General features: G+C 39.0%; 1 protein-coding gene and 1 pseudogene across 1 annotated transcript; both read right to left on the reverse strand.

Annotated features, from left to right (window-relative positions):
• Positions 1 to 591: 591 nt before the first annotated feature.
• LOC140626139 (olfactory receptor 2B6-like) lies at positions 592 to 1,434 on the reverse strand (annotated as a pseudogene).
• An 18,592-nt stretch (positions 1,435 to 20,026) lies between these two features.
• LOC140626135 (putative olfactory receptor 2W6) lies at positions 20,027 to 20,965 on the reverse strand. The gene has a single exon (XM_072813745.1). The coding sequence runs from the start codon at positions 20,963 to 20,965 to the stop codon at positions 20,027 to 20,029; it is 939 nt and encodes a 312-aa protein (XP_072669846.1).
• Positions 20,966 to 27,173: the final 6,208 nt, after the last annotated feature.

A 27,173-nucleotide genomic window follows, 5' to 3' on the forward strand; every position in this document is an offset into this window, starting at 1 on the left:
TGACAATACCTAGGATTTTTGATCTATAAAGGAAATAAAAATGGATGGTTTAATTTAGGAGGAAAACATGAATATAGAAACATAGCAAGTGAATGGAAGTCTGGGTGCAATTCCAGAAGAAAAATTATTGTGATTTTTATTATGTTGGTGCAGGAATGGTAGTGAAAATTTAAAGATAGGGTTGTGAGCCTCAGATCCAACTTTAAAGTGTTGTTTTGGGGGGTTTCAGTAAACTTCCTTTAACTATGTGGAAAAAAATAGTTTGTGTGTACTTGTGATATTTCCACAGCAAGGATTTCTGGCTTTTACCACATTCTCAGAAAGGCCTAGGTTCACCAAATTACACAAACATTAATGTAAAGTTTGAAGAAGTTGAAGTTACACAGTTTCTGGTCAACTGGAAGTCTAGTTCAATGAGTGTGTTTAGGCAACAGAACACTATTGTAACTTTCTGTCAAGGACATTTTATTTGAGGAAGATCATCATATACTGTCTGTGTAGGAATAATGAAAACAGGGCAACTTGAAGAGAAGTAAATTAGTAAGCCAAGAAAATATTAAGGGCTTACAAAGCTTATCATTTGTTTATCCCTTATTTCTTGATTAAGAAGACTCTGGCAATTAACCTTTTAAAGGCCTCCTTTACCTCTTTATTCCTAAGTGTGTATATAAGGGGATTCAGCATGGGTGCAATGATCCCTTAGAAGCGGGACACCATCTCTTCCCGGTCCTTGGAGTGATGGTGGTTGCAGGTACATGGAGATAGCTGTACCATAGAACAGTGACACCACAATCAGATGGGGACCACATGTCCCAAATGCTTTTTGTCTATCTTCAGCAGACTAGATTCTCAACACTACTTGTGCAATAAAAGCATGTGATAAAGGATGAGCGTCAGGGGTATCAGATAGAATAACACACTTACAAAGAATAGTTCACCCTCATTTACTGTCGTATCTACACAGGACAACTTGAGAAGAGCAGGGACTTCACAGAGAAAGTGATCAGCTGCCTCTGCCAGCTGGAGGCACAGCCTTTGGTGCATGATAACTGAATAATGGAGAGGCTGACAGATAGCCACAAACCTATCAAAGGACATGACAGCCACCAGAACACATTTAGTGGCCCCCAAAGCTAGAAACATGAAGAGTTGGGCCACACCTACCGTAACTAATTCCCTTTCTAGTGCTGTATAAATTTACCAGCATCTATGGAACTGTACTTGTGGTGTAGCTAAGGTCCAGGAGTGACAGATTGGCAAGAAATAAGTACATGGGGGTATGGAGTTTGGGGTTCAGCCATGACACTAGAATAATGGTCAGATTCCCAAAGATAGTCACTATGTAAGAAATGAAGAAGACCACAAAGAGTGGGAGCTTTAGCCATGGTTGATCTGAGAAACTTAAGAGGATGAACTCTTATTTACCCAATTCATGATCAATGCTTCAACTCTTCGTTTCCTGAAACACGAAAATTCAGGAAGTCAATGAACCCATATTTACTGACTATTTCAACTATTTCCAATCACTTTACTATATGTTTGAAGATATTTACAGAATAGAGATTGCTTGAAATGTGAAAAATATATAGTTAGAGATATTCATGATTAGGTATTTCTACAATTTAATCTTTCTATATCTGTATAGGCACTTCAAAGTGAAAGCCCAGGTGCACCTTGGGTAGTTCAGCCAGTTAATCCTCCAACTCTTTTTTTTTTTTAATTTTTATTTATTTATGATAGTCACACACAGAGAGAAAGAGGCAGAGACACAGTCAGAGGGAGAAGCAGGCTCCATGCACTGGAACCCCGACGTGGGATTCGATCCCGAGTCTCCAGGATCGAGCGCCCTGGGCCAAAGGCAGGCGCTAAACCGCTGCGCCACCCAGGGATCCCTCCTCCAACTCTTGATCTCAGCTCAGGTCTTGATCTTAGGATGCTGAGTTCAAGCCCCACATTGGGCTCTGCAGGTGCAGAGTCTACTTAAAAAAAAAAGAAGGAAGAAAAAAAAGAAAAGAAAAGAAGGCCAAAATTTAAGAATAAATACCCGATTTAAACAACTTAAATAAAATGTGTTCTTTGATTTTTTGGTCATTTTTGTTAATCTTTGTTTCCACCTCAATAGCTATTTTTACAAAGATTTGGTTATAATTCCTTCCATCCTATCTTTGCATTCTAATTTCTCCTCAATGCCATCGAGATAGCCTTATCACTGAAATAGTTAAAATTATTCAGACCATCCCCTAAAACTATGTAAGTAGGTTCTAGCAAGTCATCAGACATATTTTAAAAAAATGTCTATTTCATTTTAACACCTCACAGAATCAGAATAAAAAGACAATAACATGGAGTTTGCAGCCAGACAAACTTGCATTCAAGTCTCTACTAAATAAAGTCATTAGTTATATCATCACTGTTACCTCTGGTGAGTGAGAATGGAGAGAAAGTAAATCAGACTTTAATATTTATCTTTACTCCTGTTAATTTTTAGTAAACAAGTATATTAATACCTTTTATTAATAAAAATTGTTGTGTTATATAATAACTTTAAATGTCTCACTTACACTCTGGTTTTAGTATAAGGACCAACATTGCTTTAGACTTTAATACCATTAAAAATGTCTTAAATGAATTGAATCTTTTATTTATTAGTAGATCTTTAAAACTACTGAAAACTACTGAGTCTGAATTCAGGCTCTATATGAAGATTTTCTAAAGGCTGAGTATGGGGATAGTGGGCATCTTATTGGCAATAAATAAATAAATAAATAGCTCCTAATTATAGGAATTCTGAAAGAGGGCAAATGGAATCAGTAGAGATTTCATGACTTCACAATTTCCTTGAGTTACTCAAGTGTTGGAAAAAATTACCTCAGGTCCCTATAATTAAGGACAGCTTATGGCCTTGTGTACTGAGGGCTATTGCTGAGGTTTCTGTACCGGCAAGATTGCTAAGAGAACCCTTCCGTTCTCAGAAGTGTTCTTGTTTGGATGATCAGATTAGAAGGCCTCCCCAACTATAAGACTTAAGAGTAAATGTCTGTCTGTTCTTTAGGAGGAGTTTCTCCGAGGGCGCTGCATGTGTTTTCTCCTCTAGCCCAGACCAATGGACTTTCCTGACCGGCTGTCCATCTTGAATTCTCTCCCAAAACTCAGCGGAAACACTGCCTCTCCCGGAAGTCATCACTGAGCATGATAGCAGAGAGGGGAGTTCAATGCACTTCTCACCCTTTCACTCTGAGATACAGTAACTATAAAAGTAATAAATGTGTTTCTGTTATAATTGATAGAATGCATTGGTTGGTGTGTACTGTCACAGACAACGTCTCTCCATTGTCCTCAGCAGTAAGGACATGAGGAAGGAGTAGTAAAATACTGGAGAAGGCAGGATGGGGTAAGGATGGTGAGCAGAGGGCCATGCAGGAGAACAAAAGTGCTTGGGAGATTGTGATTCACCTAATTTGCACGTTCTGCTTTGCTCATTTTGGGGGCAAATTTTGTTCCGTTTCAAACTCCTGGTAACCTTGAAATATATCCATTCTAGAAGAGAGGGCTTCCTTTTTTAAAAAGTTGAAATATCATTTTGTATCTTAAGAAGTTCAGTAATTTGAATCGTTATTCTTTCCGCTAACATTAGATTGGAAGAATTTATTAGCAATGGAAACAATGAAGAAGTCCTCTGTGTCTCTGAAATCCTAGCAGGGAGGACACGACACAGAGCCAGAGATTCCTAGTCATGGCTGAAGCCTCAGAAGACCTCACAACCCGTGTCTCTGCTCCTGGGTGTGATTCTTCTTGCAGCATCTTCAGAGGACATTACTCTCATTTTGAGGAACAAATATTCATTCCCTTGGTCAACATAGAACATATTTAAACAATGTGAGACACAAAAGTAATCAACTACATTGGCTTTAAAAAGCCAATCAGGCTTTTTAAAAAGCAGCAGTTTAAAGGGGGCTGTTTTGACCCATAGAGCATTTGTCTATATGTTGCTCAGAATATTTCCCTTTATTTTGCTGAGATAAATATAAACTATTACCATCTGCTTGCCTGTGTATCGGTTGATGTTACATCCCTGGCTAAATGCTGGATTTTCTCACTCTGTGACTGCCCTGTGGGGATTCAGAATGATGAGGTTCAACAAAATCTTGGAAACCTTTTTTGAAATTGTGATGGTGGAGAGAGCATTGAAATAAGAAAGGTGATAAGAGTAGCTCAGTTGGTTGAGCATCTGCCTCTTGATTTTGGCTCAGGTCCTGATCTCAGGGTCATGAGTTCGAGTCCAGTCTCAGGGGTATGAGTCTGAGCCCCACATCGAGCTTTGCACTCACCTGGGGAGCCTGCTTCTCTCACCCCCTCAGTTCCTCCACCCACCTCATGTGCCTGCTCTCTCTCTAAAATAAATACATCTTAAAAGAAAAAAAAGAAAGAAAGATGACAAGAGTTGTCATTCTGATCCTACCACAAAGTCACTGAAAACTTAGCCAGCTGTTCAGTGGTTTTGGAAAGCAATTTATTTTTTATTTATTTATTTATTATTTTTTGGAAAGCAATTTAATTTGCAACATGGGCTTTTTCTGTTTTCCATGTAAAGTAAAAACTGTTGGGGTCTAAGTGCCCTCAAGTTATCATGCCTCTGTGGAAAGCTTGTACGGACTATACTGAACTGTCTTGCTACTAGAGTGTGAGGATAAATAATAGGAATAATTTATCAGGGCAACCTAGGGGCTCAGCAGTTTAGCGCCACCTTCAGCCCAGGTTGTGATCCTGGAGACCCGGGACTGAGTCCCGCGTTGGGCTCCCTGCGTGGAGCCTGCTTCTCCCTCTGCCTGTGTCTCTGCCTCTCTCTCTTGTGCTAGGTGTCTCTAATGAATAAATAAATAAAATCTTTAAAAAAATTATTTAAAGAAAGAATAAATTATTCACACAACATTGCAATCTGGTTTAGAATAGAGAGGAAAGTTTGTCATTCCCCTCTCCCTGCTCATTTCATGAAAGATTGACTCGGCAAAACACAAGTTAGGAAGCTCAGAGGACTTCTTTTCCTGAGCTAGTACATAGCACATTGAGGATTAGAACCAAGGACTGCTGTGCTCCAAAGTTTTAGTTTTCCATAGAGGTAACAAACATATGCAAAGTAGCACTATAAGCAAATAAATGGAATGAAGAAAGGGAGGCTTAGTCAGACTTTTGCAGTATAATGATAAAGTCCTTAAGATGAGTTTTCAGAACACTCAAATTGCAGCATGTTTTATAGAATAATTTCCAGAAAAGTGTTCTACATACCTCTGTATTAAGCATTAGAGATAGGATGACATGTGGGAGTGCTTGTCCAAAAAGCTTTGAATCCAAATAAAACCAAGTAGAAGCATGAGAGTCAAGCTCTTCATAAGCTCTTCATTTGTAAAGTGGGTATGACGAAGTTTGTCCAAGTCCTTCTCCTTCTTTTCCAGCAGTGAATTATGAGATCTCCATTAGGGATTAACTCAGAAAACATGAGAAAAGCAATAAAATATTGCAGGCAAGCAGATTGTGTTTTTCTGGCATCACAATGCAAAGTATTAAGCATTAACTGCTATTTTCAGAATTCTCCTCACCAGATTTGCAACATAAATGAGGATAGAGAATTTTATTGTTGGTGTGTGCTCTGGTTTATGAGGGAAGGCAACCCTATTCTTTGCTTTATGGTAATTGACCATGCAGCTAATGGGCAGAGAGGGAGAGCTCAGTGAAGCCAGTTCCATTTTTAGCTTAGATTTGCTCCACCATTACCCTCTCTCTGGAGACTATCTCCTAAGCTTTTTCCAAGATGAAAGAGAATGACGATGGGGACTAAACTACCTTATCAGATAGGCTTGAGTTTTGTGCCCTGAAACCTGGGGTTAATTTGCTTTTGTAAGCTACCAAGTGAGTTCTGTGAAGCAGCATGGAAAAGAAAACCATCTATTTGCTCTGAAATTCTGAGATCAGTAAAATAGACTTCTATTTAATCTACCACAGAAATACTTTTATTACCTTGATTTACATAAAGCAGTTTTATTTATCATACACCCAAATATTTCTACCTCTTCTTTCATAGATTTTTGCACTGGGTGTTGTATAGTGATGAATCACTGAATTCGGCACCTGAAACTAATTTTTTTCCACCTACAACTAATATTATACTGTATGTTAACTAGGTGGAATTTAAATAAAAGCTTGGAACTAAAAAGAGAAAAGATTTTTGCATTTCTAGGCTTAGTGAAGAAGTTCTCCCTCTGTTTAGTATAGTTTTATAGATTTGTTTTTGTAAGATTTAAAAAATGATTTATATTTTTCTATAGTGCCATCTATCCAGGATTTATTCTTATATGTTCTACTAAGTAGCTACATATCAATTTGTCAGAGGAGTAGACATTAAGTATTAAAATATAATTATGAAAAGTTTAGTACTTTAAAAAATTTTACAAAATCCATGAAGACATACAAATAACACAATAGAAAAAATACCAAATAATTTGAACATATAATTCAGAATAGCAAATCTATATGAGAAGATTTTAAATTCCCAAACAATCAGAGAAATATGTTGAAGTAATAGTAAGTCATTTACCAAATTGAAAAAAAAAAAAAGTGTAACCAGTAGGAACTCCTATTCCTAATCCTGCTAAAAGGAAAAGGCTACTCTCACAAATTATGGGTAGAAATGTAAAGTATTACTAGATTTTTAGAAATAAATAGGACAGTTAATCTTGAAAATACACATATATTTATCTACCTAACAATATTAATCATGGAAATCTACTTGATGAAATAAAATTATCAGTATATAAAAGCATAGGAACAAGAACTTTTATTGTTGCAATGTTTGCAATAGCCAAAGATGGAGAAAAAAATTAGTCCCTCAATAGAGAATGGACTAATAATAAATCTGCACTAACACAATTCTAACTATATAAAACAATGGCTAAAATGCTCTAAATACAATTGTATGTATCGTATCCCTGTATGGGATTACATGAGAATGAGAATTCCTTCTTTCTGTTGAGGAAGGAAGAGGCATCAGGTAAAACAGGAAAGGAAAAAAAATAAGATTTAATTCACCAAAAATAATGGATAATAACTTAAATTCCTCAAACTAATAGCAGTGTTTACCTCTGAAAGTGAGAATGGGCATGAGGGTGGAATCATTTGGGGAAAAATAATGCTCATAATGCAGGCTATCCTTTTTCTTCCCACAAGTTCTTATAATAGTTAAGTAATTTAAATAAAGAAAATAGTATTTTATTTTTTAAAAAATTTTAAAGATTTTTATTTACTTATTTTCGAGATAGAGAGAGAGAGAGTGAGAGAGAGAGAGTGGGGGGGGGGCAGAGGGAGAGAGAGAATCTCCAACAGACCCATGCTGAACTTAGAGCCTACCATGGGGTTCAGTTTCACAACCCTGAGATCACAACCTGAGACAAAACCGAGAGTTGTATGCTTAACCAACTGAACCACCCACACACCCCAAGAGAATAGTATTTTAAAAAGAAAATTGAGGGCTAAACCAGTAAGAAAATCTGAATAAAAACAAATCTTTGGTTTACAGAATAGACCAAGATAAATAAACTTAAAAATTTCAGTAGTCCTTAACAGGAAAATTATGAAATAATACCTATTTATCAAGGGCCTGGAAATAGAGAAGACCTGCAGAGTTTACTACTAACAAGAGTAGTATCTGGTGGGTGCTCACTGTCCTCACCAAAGCCCTCTAAAATAGCTACACCTTCATCTTTAGTTTGGTAATGTGGAAATAGAGAAGTTAAACAAACTTCCCCCAAGTTATGGAATCTGTTAGGAAACAAGAGATAAACAATGAAACATAACTGTGGTTCATTGAAATTTAGTTTCTCTTCTTGGCTAGTGCCAATCTCTCTCTCCACCTTTTGTTACCTTTATGTCCCAGAGGGCTGTTAATTGGCATAGTTCTCACTCTCTTTTTTTTTAAGGAAAGAGCTCCCAGAATGCCATAATTTAGTGTATTAATTTCTGTCTATTCACTCTGTATGAGAATGGAACAGACCTGTGCACAGGGATACTCCAGTGACAGCCGACGTGAGTGAGATCCTTCAGTGCTAGATCCCAGGAAGAAGCAACCATGTTCAGGGGAATTGAGTACTGAGAATGGCAAACCTGTCATAGTGTATTAGGGAGCACCAAGTATTCAGTACCCCAGAGTCTCAGTAAGCACCTCAAGGCTTATGGGTCAGAGGCAGTTTCAAACTTAGAGATAATAAACTCAAAGCTCATTGCCAGGTGGTTATGGATTCTGAAGAACAGCATATGAGAAAAACATAGGGAGGTTCCTGCACTATTGCCACAATATGCACGGGTTTATGCTTGAATTAACGGTGGCTAGAAACATGCACATGATGGCAGGGGCTAGTTTAAAGTGTAAATCAAAGTAAGATATCCAAACTTCTTTCTTAAAGTTTCCTTTTTTAAGATGGAAAGGTCTTAGGATATCCTTAGGTTCAGCATGTAAAAGGCTCAGATTAAATTTGGAATATCTTTGCATTAGGTGGGTTCCCATGAACTAATATTACGACTCAAGCAAATCTTAATTACTGCCCTTGGGGTTATTGTTGGTTTGGCTCTGGTAGGGTTCAGGTGTGTAATCCTGGCATCTTATACAGGATGCTGGGTGTATGTAGGGTTAAGGGAGGGTATAGCTAGGCCTCCAAAAAAGTAAGGATTCAAGAATAGAGGCTAGATACAAATGCAGAGAAGAATTTGGAAGTAGTGTGAGAATGAGAACCTTACAGAGCTTAATGGCCTTAGAAACAGTATTCTATTCCAAAAAGTGGAAGCAGGAAAGGTCTTTCTTTAGTATATTCTATGTTACAAAAACACAACAAACACTTAGCACTCACTACATGCCAGGAACTGTTCTAGATGCTTTCAGGTATTAACTCATTTAAAATTAAAATAGTCCTTTGAGAATGGCAATATTACTATCCACATTTTACAAGTAAAGAAACTATGGTACAAAGAAGTTCAATCCACCATGGAGATGGGATTCCATTAATTCAAGAAGTCCATGTTCTTAAACACTTGACTGGGGAATCCACATAACCTCAAAATTAAGTTTACCTTTGACATATGTATACCAGATTTGAGGGAAGACAGAATACCATGGAGCAGCATATGTTTGAGAATTTATATATACCTTGTCCCAAATGGAGACTATCTGGTGCCAGTAGGCTACATGCTATGATACCATAGCAAAGGGCCATGGGGAAAACGCATGGTAACTGGCACAAGCCCTCCAGGACACCAGAACTTACCAGTGCTGACTGCTCTTTATTGGACATAGGCTATTATGATGATAGGAAAGGAGTCAACTAGAAGGAGCTTTTGAAAGCATAAACCACATGAAGAAGAGTTTTGTAAATCTTTCTTGGTGACTAGCATGAAGCTTCTATGTTCTCCTGAGTCTTTAATCTTTACTTCACTCCTGCAGAAGGCTACCACTGAATGAGAAGGGATTTAGGATGTATTTGGGGGGTTAATTCCAGCATATCTGGAATTGGCTTCAACTGTTTTACTGAAAAAAAGAGATGTACTACATGGCACTGACCCTGACCAAGACAGGAAATGTGTTGATTAAGAATGTTGCTATGCAATCATTGATAAAAGGAGAAACATAAGAACGAGAATGAGTTAGAAAAAGCAGGAAAGAATGTTCCAGCTAAAATGACAAAGACAAAGACAGTGAACAGTTGACTTGTATCAAAGAGAGAAAGATTAAATTGCAACAAGTCCCATAATATATTCCTTTCAGGTATTTAAGTGGTAGCTTATTCTATTAATTTAACATATTTGCAGTGTTAATAATAAGGTTGCAATGCCTTCTTCCTATTTCAGACTGAAAAGAAAAGCAGTCAGAAAACTTGCACAAGCCCCTGGCTCAAAGCTACCTGACATCAGCATCTGTGCTCATGCCCTTTGCCTTCCCTCAGACTGCTGTAAACTCTTGCTCCCATTCATGCCCAACTGTCCCCTTCTGTTCCTTTCCGCATCCTGTTCCTTTCCACCTATTCAAGGTAATCACTGTTGCATTTTTCTGTCTTCTAAATTTTACTGCTAGATCATTCCCTTTCCTGCAGTTTATAAACTTGTTTATAATTACTCTCTTTTCAAAAATAATTCTGGGAATCAAATAACTCTTTCATCCCTATGACTAACATCTGTTTCTCTATTTCTCTTCATTATTAGACTCCTAGGAGGATTTGACTGTGCTCATTGCCTGTATTTCACATCCATCTTTGTCTCTCATGGGAACTCTAACCAGAATCCCATCCCATCGCTCCACTGAAATATCTTTTTGCAGGTTTGCCCAGGAGGCCCGCATCACTACATTTGTTGGTCAATTTTCATTCCTAGTTTCACGTGACCATTTGCTGTATGTTAGATAGTTGACCAGTCATCCCTCTGGAAACACCTTCCGTTCTTACCAGGGTCACCGGTGCTCTTGATGTCTGTCCCACTCACTGTATATCCCTTTCTCTGGTTACTCTTCACCCTCCTGACTACATGTGCCTGCTGCTCCCTCTGCTGGAAGCCCTTTTCCCCAGAGAAGTGCATTGCTTCTCCACCAGGTCTTTGCCTAAACATATTTTCCAAGGTCTCCCCTCTTCCTCCCCAATGAAAACTGTAGCCCTGCTGTGTTTCCCAGCTTCTGCCCCTGTCATGCTTATCTTCCTAACATTTAGAAATGTCATTATCGTTATGAGGTTTCGCAAATTTGTCCATTTTCTCTCTCATCCAGTAGAATGCAAGCTCAATACAGTGTGAATTTTTCATGTGTTTTGTTCCAGGACCCAGAACATTGCCTGGCCCGATATATATTTGCAGAATAGGTGAATGAGAAGGAAAAATGTGAACAGTCAAAATATACAATAGGTTAAGGTTGTCTTCAGGGTCCCTGTACCACCCATCAAGACAGCAAGATGGAAAATGATCTGATAATCTGATAGATAAGCATTTATTGACCTATGATCTCCTAGCTCTTAATTTTTCTTAAAAGATTTTACTTCAAAAAAAAAAAAAAGATTTTACTTATTTATTCATGAAAGACACAGAGATAGAGAGAGGCAGAGAGAGAGAGAGCAAGATTCTTTCAGGGAGCCCAATGCAGGACTCCATTCCGGGATACCTGGATCACAACCTGAGCCAAAGGCAGATGCTCAACTGCTGAACCACCCAGGTGCCTCCATAGCTCTTAATTTAATATCACAGTGGGTTTAAATACACACACACACACACACACACACACACACACACAGAGGCATATATGCAATGTCTTTCTTTGGAGAAATTTTAAGCTCTAAGAGATATACAACTACATGGGGAACTGAATCCTGATGCTCATTTCTATCTAAACCTCTATCTACTTAGTGTAAAAGATCAGTCTGTAAGGATGAAGCATTAATTAGTGAAAGGAAGCATCTGTAGGTAATAAAAATGAAATATTTCTGTGTTTTTTATTATGGGGGGGTATTCTGTTATTCTCCTTCTATGGTAGGATAGGTAGAATATATTTGATTCTTCTAACTTTATGCCTAAATAAATAAATTAATGAAACCTTATAAAGTACTTCAAAAATTAGGTAACAGGTGGTGCTGGGCCATGACAATATTAATAAGGACATAGTCACCTTTATTTCCTCTTGAGGTCTGATGCTTATCATTCCCCATAACTGTAATAGTGATTTAAATTTTTTTTAGAGAAGAGTGTGAAGAAAACCATTTTGGGAGGGAAAGGGAAATTTTGAAGAGAATTAGTTGGAAATTCCATAGGTTGCTTCCAAAATTGCTATTTCTATAGTGATTTATACTCTCTCTATCTCTTGCCCCCATCCCAAGAGGTTATTGATTCTAAAATAACAAATATCTAAACAGCATAGAATTACATAAAAATTATTATAATCTTTTTCACCAGAGATTGATTTTTTAAAAGATTTTGTTTATTCATGAGAGACACAGAGAAAGAGAGAGAGAGAGGCAGAGACACACGAAGAGGGAGAAGCAGGCTCCATGGAGGGAGCCTGATGTGGGACTCCATCCCGGATCTCTAAATTGCTGAGCCACCGGGGCTGCCCCACCAGAGATTGATTTTAAAAGAGTTTTTGTTTACTTATAAGTACATAGAATGTTTTTGTGCCACTAGGACACATACTACAAATTGTTTTTTAGTGGAAGAAATGGAAAATGCCAAGCCATGGGTCTCCAGATTCTTTACTTCAGCTGTATTAATAATGCCCTTGACAAACATCATCATGGCTCAGTATCACCTTTTACTTAATTCATAAAGTAGGAAAAATCAACTATATTCTAATTATTCTACCTTCTTATGGGATTAACAGAATATTGTCTATAATCAAAACTCAGCCCATCCTAACCCATTCTAACAAGCCCTTATCTAAAATAAAATCTAGAGGAGGGGCAAGATGGCTGAAGAGTAGGGTCCCCAAGTCACCTGTCCCCACCAAATTACCTAGATAACCTTCAAATCATCCTGAAAATCTACGAATTCGGCCTGAGATTTAAAGAGAGACCAGCTGGAATGCTACAGTGAGAAGAGTTCGCGCTTCTATCAAGGTAGGAAGACGGAGGAAAAGAAATAAAGAAACAAAAGGCCTCCACGGGGGAGGGGCCCGCGAGGAGCCGGGCTGAGGCCGGGGCGAGTGTCCCCAGGACAGGAGAGCCCCGTCCTGGAGGAGCAGGAGCTGCACCAACCTCCCCGGGGGAAAGGGGCTCCAGGGAGGTGGAGCAGGACCCAGGAGGGCGGGGATGGCCTCGGGCTCCCGGGGACACTAACAGGCACCTGCGCCCCGGGAGAGTGCGCCGAGCTCCCTAAGGGCTGCAGCGTGCAGGGGGGACCCGGAGCAGCTCGGGGGGGCTCGGGGGCGGCTCCGCGGAGGGGGCTGCGGGGCGGGAGCAGCTCGGGGGGCTCGGGGGCGGCTCCGCGGAGGGGGCTGTGGGGCGGGAGCGCGAATCCAACAGCGCAGACCCGGAGCACAGGGCGCCGGGACACAGCCCAGGATCCGGCCTCCCCCCGGGACAGGCAGAGGCCGGGAGGGCCCAGGACAGCGAGGACGCTCCTGCCCCGAGCTGAGCAGATCAGCGGCGCCGCCCCGGAGCCTCCAGGCCCTGCAGACGGAGAGCTCCGGAGTTCCTGCGGGGGCTGAATCCAGGGCTCCAGAGCTGCAGCCGCCACTGGGGTAGTTCCTCCTGGGGCCTCACGGGGTAAACAACCCCCACTGAGCCCTGCAGCAGGCAGCGGCACAGCAGCTCCCCCAAGTGCTAACACCTGAAAATCAGCACAACAGGCCCCTCCCCCAGAAGACCAGCTAGAAGGACAAGTTCCAGGGGAAGTCAAGGGATTTAAAGTATACAGAAAAAGAAGATACTCCCCCGTGTTTTTTTTTTTTCTTTTTCTTTTTCTTTTTTTCGTTTTTTTTGCTTTTTGATTTCTGTTTGCTTTCCCCACCCTTTTTTTCCTTATTTCTTTTTCTCTCTTTTTCTTCTCTTTTCTTTTTTTCTTCCTTTTTTCCTTTTTCTTTTTCTCTTTTCTTTCCTTCTTTCTCTCCTCTCTTTTTCTCCTTTTCCCAATACAACTTGTTTTTGGCCACTCTGCACTGAGCAAAATGACTAGAAGGAAAACCTCACCTCAAAAGAAAGAATCAGAAACAGTCCTCTCTCCCACAGAGTTACAAAATCTGGATTACAGTTCAATGTCAGAAAGCCAATTCAGAAGCACTATTATACAGCTACTGGTGGCTCTAGAAAAAAGCATAAAGGACTCAAGAGACTTCATGACTGCAGAATTTAGATCTAATCAGGCAGAAATTAAAAATCAATTGAAGGAGATGCAATCCAAACTAGAAGTCCTAACGACGAGGGTTAACGAGGTGGAAGAACAAGTGAGTGACATAGAAGACAAGTTGATGGCAAAGAGGGAAACTGAGGAAAAAAGAGACAAACAATTAAAAGACCCTGAGGATAGATTAAGGGAAATAAACGACAGCCTGAGGAAGAAAAACCTACGTTTAATTGGGGTTCCCGAGGGCGCCGAAAGGGACAGAGGGCCAGAATATGTATTTGAACAAATCATAGCTGAAAACTTTCCTAATCTGGGAAGGGAAACAGGCATTCAGATCCAGGAAATAGATCTCCCCCTAAAATCAATAAAAACCGTTCAACACCTCGACATCTAATAGTTAAGCTTGCAAATTCCAAAGATAAGGAGAAGATCCTTAAAGCAGCAAGAGACAAGAAATCCCTCACCTTTATGGGGAGGAGTATTAGGGTAACAGCAGACCTCTCCACAGAGACCTGGTAGGCCAGAAAGGGCTGGCAGGGTATATTCAGGGTCCTAAATGAGAAGAACATGCAACCAAGAATACTTTATCCAGCAAGGCTCTCATTCAAAATGGAAAGAGAGATAAAGAGCTTCCAAGACAGGCAGGAACTGAAAGAATATGTGACCTCCAAACCAGCTCTGCAAGAAATTGTAAGGGGGACTCTTAAAATTCCCCTTTAAGAAGAAGTTCAGTGGAACAATCCACAAAAACAAGGACTGAATAGATATCATGATGACCCTAAACTCATATATTTCAATAGTAACTCTGAACGTGAACAGGCTTAATGACCCCATCTTAAGGTGCAGGGTTTCAGACTGGATAAAAAAGCAGGACCCATCTATTTGCTGTGTACAAGAGACTCATTCTAGACAGAAGGACACCTACAACCTGAAAATAAAAGGCTGGAGAACCATTTACCATTCAAATGGTCCTCAAAAGAAAGCAGGGGTAGCCATCCTTATATCAGATAAACTAAAATTTACCCAGAAGACTGTAGTGAGAGATGAAGAGGGACACTATCTCATACTTAAAGGATCTATCCAACAAGAGGACTTGACAATCCTCAATATATATGCCCCGAATGTGGGAGATGCCAAATATATAAACCAATTAATAACCAAAGAGAAGAAATACTTAGATAATAATACACTTATACTTGGTGACTTCAATCTAGCTCTTTCTATACTAGATAGGTCTTCTAAGCACAACATCTCCAAAGAAATGAGAGCTTTAAATGATACACTGGACCAGATGGATTTCACAGATATCTACAGAACTTTACATCCAAACTCAACTGAATACACATTCTGCTCAAGTGCACATGGAACTTTCTCCAGAATCGACCACATACTGGGTCACAAATCGGGTCTGAACCGATACCAAAAGATTGGGATCCTCCCCTGCATATTCTCAGACCATAATGCCTTGAAATTAGAACTAAATCACAACAAGAAGTTTGGAAAGACCTCAAACACGTGGAGGTTAAGGACTATCCCGGTAAAAGATGAAAGGGTCAACCAGGAAATTAAGGAAGAATTAAAAAGATTCATGGAAACTAATGAGAATGAAGATACAACCGTTCAAAATCTTTGGAATGCAGCAAAAGCAGTCCTAAGGGGAAAATACATCGCAATACAAGCATCCATTCAAAAACTGGAAAGAACTCAAATACAAAAGCTAACCTTACACATAAAGAAGCTAGAGAAAAAACAGTAAATAGATCCTACACCCAGCAGAAGAAGAGACTTAATTAAGATTCGAGCAGAACTCAACGAAATCAAGACCAGAAGAACTGTGGAACAGATCAACAGAACCAGGAGTTGGTTCTTTGAAAGAATTAATAAGATAGATAAACCATTAGCCAGCCTTATTAAAAAGGAGAGAGAAGACTCAAATTAATAAAATCATGAATGAGAAAGGAGAGATCACTACCAACACCAAGGAAATACAAACGATTTTAAAAACATATTATGAAGAGCTATACGCCAATAAATTAGGCAATCTAGAAGAAATGGACGCATTCCTGGAAAGCCACAAACTACCAAAACTGGAACAGGAAGAAATAGAAAACCTGAACAGGCCAATAACCAGGGAGGAAATTGAAGCAGTCATCAAAAACCTCCCAAGACACAAGAGTCCAGGGCCAGATGGCTTCCCAGGGGAATTCTATCAAACGTTTAAAGAAGAAACCATACCTATTCTACTAAAGCTGTTTGGAAAGGAAGAAAGAGATGGAGTACTTCCAAATTCGTTCTATGAGGCCAGCATCACCTTAATTCCAAAACCAGACAAAGACACCACCAAAAAGGAGAATTACAGACCAATATCCCTGATGAACATGGATGCAAAAATTCTCAACAAGATACTAGCCAATAGGATCCAACAGTACATTAAGAAAATTATTCACCATGACCAAGTAGGATTTATCCCCGGGACACAGGGCTGGTTCAACACTTGTAAAACAATCAATGTGATTCATCATATCAGCAAGAGAAAAACCAAGAACCATATGATCCTCTCATTAGATGCAGAGAAAGCATTTGACAAAATACAGCATCCATTCCTGGTCAAAGCTCTTCAGAGTGTAGGGATAGAGGGAACATTCCTCAACATCTTAAAAGCCATCTACCAAAAGCCCACAGCAAATATCATTCTCAATGGGGAAGCACTGGGAGCCTTTCCCCTAAGATCAGGAACAAGACAGGGATGTCCACTCTCACCACTGCTATTCAACATAGTACTGGAAGTCCTAGCCTCAGCAATCAGACAACAAAAAGACATTAAAGGCATTCAAATTGGCAAAGAAGAAGTCAAACTCTCCCTCTTCGCCGATGACATGATACTCTACATAGTAAACCCAAAAGCCTCCACCCCAAGATTGCTAGAACTCATACAGCAATTTGGTAGCGTGGCAGGATACAAAATCAATGCCCAGAAATCAGTGGCATTTCTCTACACTAACAATGAGACTGAAGAAAGAGAAATTAAGGAGTCAATCCCATTTACAACTGCACCCAAAAGCATAAGCTACCTAGGAATAAACTTAACCAAAGAGGTAAAGGATCTATACCCTAAACACTATAGAACACTTCTGAAAGAAATTGAGGAAGACCCAAAGAGATGGAAAAATATTCCATGCTCATGGATTGGCAGAATTAATATTGTGAAAATGTCAATGTTACCCAGGGCAATTTACGCATTTAATGCAATCCCTATCAAAATAACATGGACTTTCTTCAGAAAGTTAGAACAAATTATTTTTATATTTGTGTGGAATCAGAAAAGACCTCGAATAGCCAGGGGAATTTTAAAGAAGAAAACCATAACTGGGGGCATCACAATGCCAGATTTCAGGTTGTACTACAAAGCTGTAGTCATCAAGACAGTGTGGTACTGGCTCAAAAACAGACACACAGATCAATGGAACAGAAGAGAGAACCCAGAAGTGGACCCTGAACTTTATGGTCAACTAATATTCAATAAAGGAGGAAAGACTATCCATTGGAAGAAAGACAGTCTTTTCAATAAACGGTGTTGGGAAAATTGGACATCCACATGCAGAAGAATGTAGTGCTAGACCACTCTCTTGCACCATACACAAAGATAAACTCAAAATGGATGAAAGATCTAAATGTGAGACAAGATTCCATCAAAATCCTAGAGGAGAACACAGGCAACACCCTTTTTGAACTCAGCCACAGTAACTTCTTGCAAGATACATCCACAAAGGCAAAAGAAACAAAAGCAAAAATGAACTATTGGGACTTCATCAAGCTAAGAAGCTTTTGCACAGCAAAGGATACAGTCGACAAAACTACAAGACAACTTATCGAATGGGAGAAGATATTTGCAAATGACATATCAGATAAAGGGCTAGTTTCCAAGATCTATAAAGAACTTATTAAACTCAACACCCAAGAAACAAACAATCCAATCATGAAATGGGCAAAAGACATGAACAGAAATCTCACAGAGGAAGACATAGACATGGCCAACAAGCACATGAGAAAATGCTCTGCATCACTTGCCATCAGGGAAATACAAATCAAAACCACAATGAGATCCCACCTCACACCAGTGCGAATGGGGAAAATTAACAAGGCAGGAAACCACAAATGTTGGAGAGGATGCGGAGAAAAGGGAACCCTCTTACACTGTTGGTGGGAATGTGAACTGGTGCAGCCACTCTGGAAAACTGTGTGGAGGTTCCTCAAAGAGTTAAAAATAGACCTGCCCTATGACCCAGCAATTGCACTGTTGGGGATTTACCCCAAAGATTCAGATGCAATGAAACGCCGGGACACCTGCACCCCGATGTTTATAGCAGCAATATCCACAGTAGCCAAACTGTGGAAGGAGCCTCGGTGTCCATCGAAAGATGAATGGATAAAGAAGATGTGGTCTATGTATACAATGGAATATTCCTCAGCCATTAGAAATGACAAATACCCACCATTTGCTTCAACGTGGATGGAACTGGAGGGTATTATGCTGAGTGAAGTAAGTCAATCAGAGAAGGACAAACATTGTATGTTCTCATTCATTTGGGGAATATAAATAATAGTGAAAGGGAATAGAAGGGAAGGGAGGAGAAATGTGTGGGAAATATCAGAAAGGAAGACAGAACATAAAGACTCCTAACTCTGGGAAACGAACTAGGGGTGGTGTAAGGGGAGGAGGGCAGGGCATGCGGGTGAATGGGTGACGGGCACTGAGGGGGGCACTTGACGGAATGAGCACTGGGTGTTATTCACTATGTTGGTAAATTGAACACCAATAAAAAATAAATTTATTATTAAAAAAATAAAATAAAATAGGATAATAAAATAAAATAAAATCTAATCTATCTGGACAAAGTACAAGAATTAGTGCTTACAAATAGGAAAATATGCACATTGTGTTTGAAAATGGTATTTTTTAGAACAATTTATGTAAGTATTTATTTAGGTATTTAGGTATTTGGTATTTTTTTCTGGAGCCTCTAGAGTAATTTGAACTTTATTAAAGATTTGAGAGAGCTTTAAAAAAAAATCAGTAAACCTATCTTTTATCCAATCCCTAATGATGCCACTGGCAACATCCCCACATTAAAAGTCCTTATTCACCACATTAAAAGTCCTTATTCATTAAAATTTATTCAAAAATTTTAACGTAACGTGTTTTCCCAGGTTATGAGATGGAATTTGTCCAATTGGTAATATTTCAGGTCTGAAGAAACCTGCCTGCCTTTAGGATTCATTCATTTAATACAAACTGTTCCAATCAACTCCCATTAGGCTGGCGAGAGACTGCAGTCATGGATATAAATGTGATTAAATCAACACACAAAGAACATCCAATCATAAAGACTCCAACAGTTCCCCAGAATTCATGTCATTTCCTCTCTGCCTCTGTCCATGATTATCCCGGTGACAGATGGGGAAAGTAGAGATTAATAAGCTTCAAACATTTTAAACAAAAGACCTTTGTCCGATTCATAGAAACTGAAAGTCAGATGGTGTTTCCAGAGGATGGGAGGAGGGGAGAATGAAGAGTTACCACTAATGGAATACAGCGTTTCAGTTTGGGAAGACAATATAATTCAGAAGATAGATGGTGGTGATGGCTGTACAACACTGTGAATGTACTTAATGCTACTGATGATGCCCTTAAGAAATGTTAAAATTATAAGCTTGATTTTGTGTATATTTTACTGAAATTAAAAAAAAGAAAACTAAAAAAAAGACCTTTTAGCTTTTTTTTTTTTTTTTTTTTACAAATAAAGTACTAACAAGTATCGAATATGAGCAAGAAATTCTTCCACATAAAGCCTGCATCCTGATAGTCTGGCTGCATAACCTTCTTTATTCTCTTTTACCTGGAAGGTCAAACATAAATATCACTAAACTCAGTTATATCAATGATTAAAAATATGCAAGAGCCATGTTATGGATCCATATTGCAGTTTGGAGATACTAAGAGCTAGAAAATTGAACAATTTATTTTGTCTCTCATTCAGAAATTTGGCACCTAAATGTACATTTGAACTTTCTAGAAAAAAAAAAATACTTCTTTTTCACTTTTATGCTCATTCATTTCATATATGTTGAGGACTAACAATGTATACAGAAAATGGGTCAAAAGAAAATCCCAAAACTTTTGCTATACTTCTGTACCCCCCTTCCCTAGCACCTTCTTCATGGCTTCTTTAACATCCTTGTTTCTCAGTGTGTAGATCAGGGGGTTAACACTGGGAGTGACGATTGTGTAGAAGAGAGTGAGGAACTTGCCCTGGTGCTGGGAATAAGTGTTTGCTGGCTGGAGGTACATGTATATGATTGTGCCATAGAAGAGAGAGACAACAATTAGGTGGGAGCTGCACGTGTTAAAGGCTTTCTTTCGCCCTGTAGCTGACTTGATCCTAAATACCGCTCGTGCAATATACCCATAAGAGATGAGGATGAGGATGAGTGGTGTCAGGATGATAAAGATGGCCAAGGCAAATGCCAGTGCCTCGAGGCTCATGGTATCTACACAGGCCATGCCAATTAGTGCTGGCATCTCACAGAGAAAGTGGTTCACCCGCCTGTGCCCACAGCGGGGTAGCATCAATGTCTGGGGTGCCATTATGAGAGAATTGCCAAAGCCACTCAACCATGCCACTGAAGCCAGCTGCCCACAGAGTCGGGGGTGCATGATGACTGTGTAGTGCAGGGGTCTGCAGATTGCAGCATAGCGGTCATACGCCATCACAGCCAGGAGGACACACTCCACCCCTCCTAGAGCCAGGACGAAGTAGAGCTGGATGGCACAACCCAGATAGCTGATAGTCTTATCTGAGCCCCAAAGGTTGTAGAGCATCTGAGGGATGGTGCCCATGGTGAAACACAGGTCCAGGAATGAGAGGTTGGCCAAAAAGAAATACATCGGTGTGTGCAGCCGGGAATCCAGAGCAGAAAGTAAGATGATGGTCATATTGCCAAGAAGAGTCAGCCCGTAAAAAGTGAGGATGACCACAAAGAGGATTAGCTCTAGGTGGGGATGGTCAGAGAAGCCCACCAGGATGAAGCCTTCAAAAGAGCTTGTGTTGTGATTCTCCATCACCTCTCACCACGTATTACCTGTTAGGAGAAAGATGAGCATCTTTGAAGAGTATAGAGTGGTCCCTGGGGGGCTCAGTCAGTTAAGCGTCAGACTCTTGATTGCAACTCAGGTCATGATCTCAGGGTCATGGGATCGACCCCTGGACCTCCCTTCCTTGGGCTCCTTACTGGGCATGGAGCCTGCTTAAGATTTTCTCTCTCTCCCTCTGTCCCTCATCACCCCTTCCCCACTTGTATGAGCTCACTCACTCTCTCTTTCAAAAAGAGTGTAGCTATACTCCCTCAAAGTGGAATGACTGGTAAAATGGTAGAATGGAAGTGCTGAATATTTGGTTTAGGATTTCAATAAGTATTAAGTCATTATTTGCTCTGAGGAGTACGGTACTTAGAAGTTTTTCAGACTCATGGCTGTGATTATTTACTAACAGTTTGCATCACTCTTTTCAGGTTTGCAAGATGTAAAAATTGCTTTCAAAATCTCATTATTTTACAAGGAAATAAAATTATCTACTTTTTCTTTTGTTAACGGAGAAGCATTGCGTGTAAACGATGGATAGGAAAAGTGGCTTGTATCTCTGCATCAGAGAACCAGGCTTGCTGTTAGGTAAAACCTTTCTTAACATTGTCTCATTAATACTGGGAAATCTAGAGTCCTATCCATGTGATCAAGCAAAATCTTAGGAAGAAGATGACCTTGTTACTATATATAGCTATACCTCTGATTCCATTGTATTCACTGGAGAATGACCCTAGCATATCTTCTGCCCCTCTACCCAATCCTATCCCCAACCTCTGTGATAGAATTATGTTTTGTATTACCAGGATATATTTTAACTCTGGGACTGGGTAACTTCTCTGAAGTTGGCAATGCTTCCTCTAAGGATGAGAAAGATAGACATAAACAATTGCCAGAACTCAATCCCAATGGAACTAATATCCAATTTTTTTTGATAGCCTCTTCTCTTATTCACTTTGTTCTCACAAAGAACTCACCTTCCAGAAAGCCTACATTGATTATTTTATTTATGTGTCTCTTACAATCCCATAAAACTGAAAGATATATCTTCTAGTACACTTCCAGTTATTAGGCAGTGGTTTCATGTATTAGGATGAGTGTATTGTTATAATGTAAGTTAACCAAAGGGAAGTCTCATTCTGACATGTTTGCACATTTTCCTAAGCAGTTAGTAAGAAGTGATGGAGTTATGACTCATTAAAAGGGACTGCATTATATCTCTCAGTTGCATCAGGGTGTAAAATACGGCCCCACTGTTCTAAGAACACTTTATCAAAATTAAATCATGAGTTCACCTGTTTTTCCAACAGCTTTAAGGTTGTGTACACTAAAACTTTGGCAGTGATTGGAAGTTGTAGGATTGTCAAGGCCATCACTCCAGAGGATGCAAGAAGCATCTCCAGTGGTCATGAATGGATAGGATAACATGTAGGTGGATACACAATCCACTGATTAGATGACTGACAACCAACATTTAGAATCCAGCCAGCAATGGGGGCTCTTCTTCCACCTTCTGTAAATGGAAATTTAAAACATGCAATAGTTAAGAAAGAACATATATGTATATACAACTGAACAGGGTGGTGGGGTACTAAACTGATAATAATGAAAGTCTCTAGAGAGGAAATTAGGTTAAAAACTGGCTTTCTCTGTAATGTTTTATTTCTTTAAAAATAGCTGGAAAGAAATATGACTATAAGGAATAGTGATTAATTGTGAATGATGAAGTATGTGTATTTCTTCTACTAGTCCTTGCAAATTTCTATGTATTTAAAATTTCACAAATTATGAGAAAAAATAAAATAACAGCGTGAACTACAAATCACTTAAATATTAATGTAGCTAATATATGGACCGCCTGAGCTAGGCACTAATGTTAATTACTTGACATTGTTTACCTCATCTTATTCTTAACACAGCTTCAAGAAGTTAGCAAGTTCATTATTCAATGTTACAGATTAAGCCACAGAGGCCAGGAGGGTGAAAAAACAAGCTGCTCCAGATGACACAGCTCGTGCATGGAGCCACCAGAACCCCGGTGGTTTCACACGGGAAATCACGCCATTAATCTGGGCTCTAACTGTAGAGGTAGGCAACACAAAATTATGCCAAATCTGTCTATGAAAAAACTAAATAAGTTGTAAAATTGAGTGTGTAACTCAATTTTTTTTTGGTTTGTTGCACAAAGTTTAATATAAAGAGTTTCATTGCTCATAAATTGAATAAGGCAGATAGCTGTCAAGGTATTACAGGCAAAACATAGACAAACAAGGCAATTTTTATTCAGAAAATGAGGAATGGTATTAAAAATGCCTGCCAAGATGTTTAATACTGCATATACTGGGCACAGAAACTGTCAGAATGAGCCTCCGCCTGGTGTCCTCTGTCCCTACTGGAAGGGAACGCAGGTGCCTGTGGTTGACACTGCCTGTCCCATAGCATGATTAAGATACTCAGCACTGTCCCTATGTCTGTGTAAATGTATACACCTGTATGTACGTGTATGAATGTCAACTATAAAATGGAGTACAAACCCAAGTTATTTTTTTTCTTGTTTCTCAAATCAACCAAACGACCCACAAAGCATGACATTATTCAATTAGGATTATTCTCACAAATTTTTCATTCTGATTCAAAGCTTTTTCGGTGGCTAAACCCTCCATTCATTGTCTGCCTTTATCACATCAATATTCAATGACATCTTTTTTTCCCCAAACTTTCCCTGCGTGAGGACTGCATTCCTACATTTCTGAACTTTAAATAACTAATGGCTGAGTCCTGTTTGCCAAGATTATTCTTTTACATGATATGTGAGTGTGTCTGTTCTTATTTAAACCTAGAAGAATGGCTTCTAAATACACAGCCATGATAGTTTTTTCCCAAGAGCTATATGCATTAATTATTTAATTGTATAATGCAACGTATCACTTGTTGCATTTAAGTAAGTTTCCATCGTTATGGGAAACAAGATGAATTTGTATATCTTCTGTGACTTCTGGATCCTTGACCAGATAATTTCAGTTTCATAAGATTTTTAAAAATTGAACCAAATAATGCCCAATATCAACTGTTACCTAATTTGTTTATAAGGAGTCAGAATGGGGATTCATTGCTTATATTGTTTGGAGGGATAAATGGGCATGTCTCAGGGTTAAAAGAAGTGTTGGCACTTCATAGCTAGACAAGCTGCTTGTTCTGTGCCAAATGGAAGAGGAGGTAAATGCAAAGGACAAAAGCCCAGAAGAACATTTTAGAAATTTCCTACATTGACTCTCCATTTGGAGTTCAAAGTTTCAGTGTTAATATTCAACACTCACAATTACTGAGAGCTCATTATTCAATAGACTCTCGTGCAATGCAGGACCATTATCAGTATTTTTAGTCTCAAGATTTTCTAATTCAGTAGATTCGACTACTTTAAGGGTAAAAACTCCATTAGCTCTCTTTAGCTTCCTCATAGAATGAGTGAGGTTAAACCACAATCTTTAAGATTTGATCAAGTCTATGTAAAATATATAGACATTTATGCTGTGAATATTGGCATAATAACTCGAATTGCATGTGATTCAGTTGTAGTCTAAGGTGAAAAAAATAAACCAGATGACTAGCTGGAGGCCAAGGTCACATTTCTTTCTGCACAGGATCATGAACTTACCAAATTTGGCTGCAGCCTCAAAAATGCCCTGTCCATGTTTCCTTGTCTTTCTTGGGACTTCACTTGGAAGACCAAGTGGGATGACCAGAGTGAAAATGAGAAGGAAAGATAGATGACATTTAGGAAATCTACAGGAAAGGGAAGCCGATAAAGAGGTAAGACTCAAGCAGCAGGGAATCCTGATGGACCAAGAGAGGATGTGGATGAGCACACGGTCGTTATGCCACCTGAGGGCCCCCCAAATCCACATTCCCCCTCCCACCCAGATAAGGAGTACCTTGAAAGGAACTGGCTTGTCTCTGATGTACATTCGGTGTGGGAGCACTTAACGACCAAAGGATTCAAGTTTGAAAAGGAAGAAATTACAGGTTTCAGAGTTGTTATAGGATTGGGTACTTCCTTTTCTGCCTTACACTATGGAGTTAAACTTTCTTTAAAAAAAAAAAAATCCCTTAACCAATTACCTCTAACAAGGGTTGGGAGAGCGTATGGTCTCAGAGGAAATACGCTTCCCAGTAACTCCTGCACCCCCCCCCCCCACACACACACCAGATTCACCCAAGGGACAGACTGAGAGGGGGTATCAAGTCTTCCTTGCTGCGTCTTATGATAATAAACATGAAGGCTCAGAGAGTGACCAGTTCACACTTTATTCAGAAAGGAACCTAGAATCAGTGAAAAGATGTGCCAGGATCTGTACGTGCCTCATTTGACTTTTGTGATATTTCTTGGTGCATGCAGTGTACAGATGTGCTACTCATAGTCCTTTACCATTTTGTTTATTCAAGATTAACTTTCTATGCAGTTATAAGGTCCATAACAATACAACTTATTTTGAGTATTTTTCATTTAAGACAGATCTATTAAGAGAAAGAAAAAAATTGTTTTTGACATGTAAAATTAACACAAAAACAAAAAAAGACCAAAAATATTAGAATAATTTCATTTCATTTTGCCTAATTTCGTGTAAAATTATTAAAATATCTCAAGAAAGTTACTATCTAACTGACAAATGATTTAACCGAATCATTAGACTAAATAGGTTTTGGTTTTTAAAAAAGACAAAAAATAGTAGTATGCATGTGCCATTTCAGATCCCTTTCCTATCTGTTACAGTCACAAGGTGAACAATATAGAAACAACTGCATTTCTATATTTAGCTGTCAAAGACTTCAAAGGAAGAGATTTTAATTGATCCACACGAGATACATTTAAAATAGCACTTATATTTTAATAACCATTACTATTAATATCTTATGGCTGACTATAGCCATCAATCACTTCTGAACACTCTGTCAAGTAGAAACAGAATGTAACTGGTCATTACCATGTCAAATACTATGTTTTAAATAAAAACTTTATTAAAGTCATATAGTATAATCTTAATACTTTTATCAGTAGAGATGGAATATGTTAGCTAGAAACAATGATAGCATTATCATCTTCATTAATTTATTACAAAGGGCATACAGTGATTTTTTTCTGTTAACAAATATTGAAATGCCTAGATAAGCAATCAAATCTAATCAATATTAATTCTATATTTGAGCAAACTTCTTGGCACAGTCAGATGAGCCATCCCCTGAGAGTTGCTTCTTAGTCTCAGATTCAGTTACTAGTTTGTACTACCATCTCAGTCAAAGACTGTCTCATGGAAACTGGGGAGAAGTATCTAGAGAATTTGATGCTGTCAAGAATTTCTTACCCTAAATAATGAGTCCCTCTGAGAAATGAAGGAGATGAGATCCTCAAAGGGTACTTAACTCCATGGGGGATGTGAAATTGTTAACGTTTTAGAAACAACCTTTAAATTTTTTTTTGCCACCTCACTTTTTTTTTCAAGTATACCCTTTTTTTTTTTAAGATTTTTATTTATTTATTCATAAGAATACATAGAGAGGAGAGAGAGGGGCAGAGGGAGAAGCAGGCTCCATGCAGGGAGCCCGACATGGGACTCTATCCCAGGTCTCCAAGGTCACACCCTGAGCTGTAGGCAGCACTAAACCGCTGAGCCACCAGGGCTGCCCTGCCACCTCACTTCTATTCCTTTACCTCACATCTGGCCAATCGCTACCTTTAACCATTACAAATACATTTAAATTTGTAGCTGACAGAAATGTTGTAGTTAAGGAAAGCCTTTTTCTATGAGATAAAATAATACAATCCAAGTATTATAAAAGACTAGAAGAGATGCTTCCCAGCATATTACCGTATGATGTAATATGTTCTAATATGACACCATAGAAAAAAGACTATAAGTCTATGTCAGTTATTTCCACCAAATGCAAGTACCTTTTTAAAAGTAATCTCTACACCCAACATGGGGCTTGAACTGATCACCCCAAGATTAAGAGTCACATGCTCTTCCGACTGAGCCAGCCAGATATCCCCCACCAAATGCAATTACCTTTAAACAAATCTCTTACTGTAACTGAATCTAACTTATTGTCACTGTAGGTTTTGTGGAAGCAAACAACAGATTATTTATAAAACTTTTATCATATGTATTCATAAAATTTGATGTTGAGTATCCAT

Source organism: Canis lupus, chromosome 37 (genome assembly GCF_048164855.1).
Source record: "Canis lupus baileyi chromosome 37, mCanLup2.hap1, whole genome shotgun sequence".
In the NCBI taxonomy this organism is placed as follows: domain Eukaryota; kingdom Metazoa; phylum Chordata; class Mammalia; order Carnivora; family Canidae; genus Canis; species Canis lupus.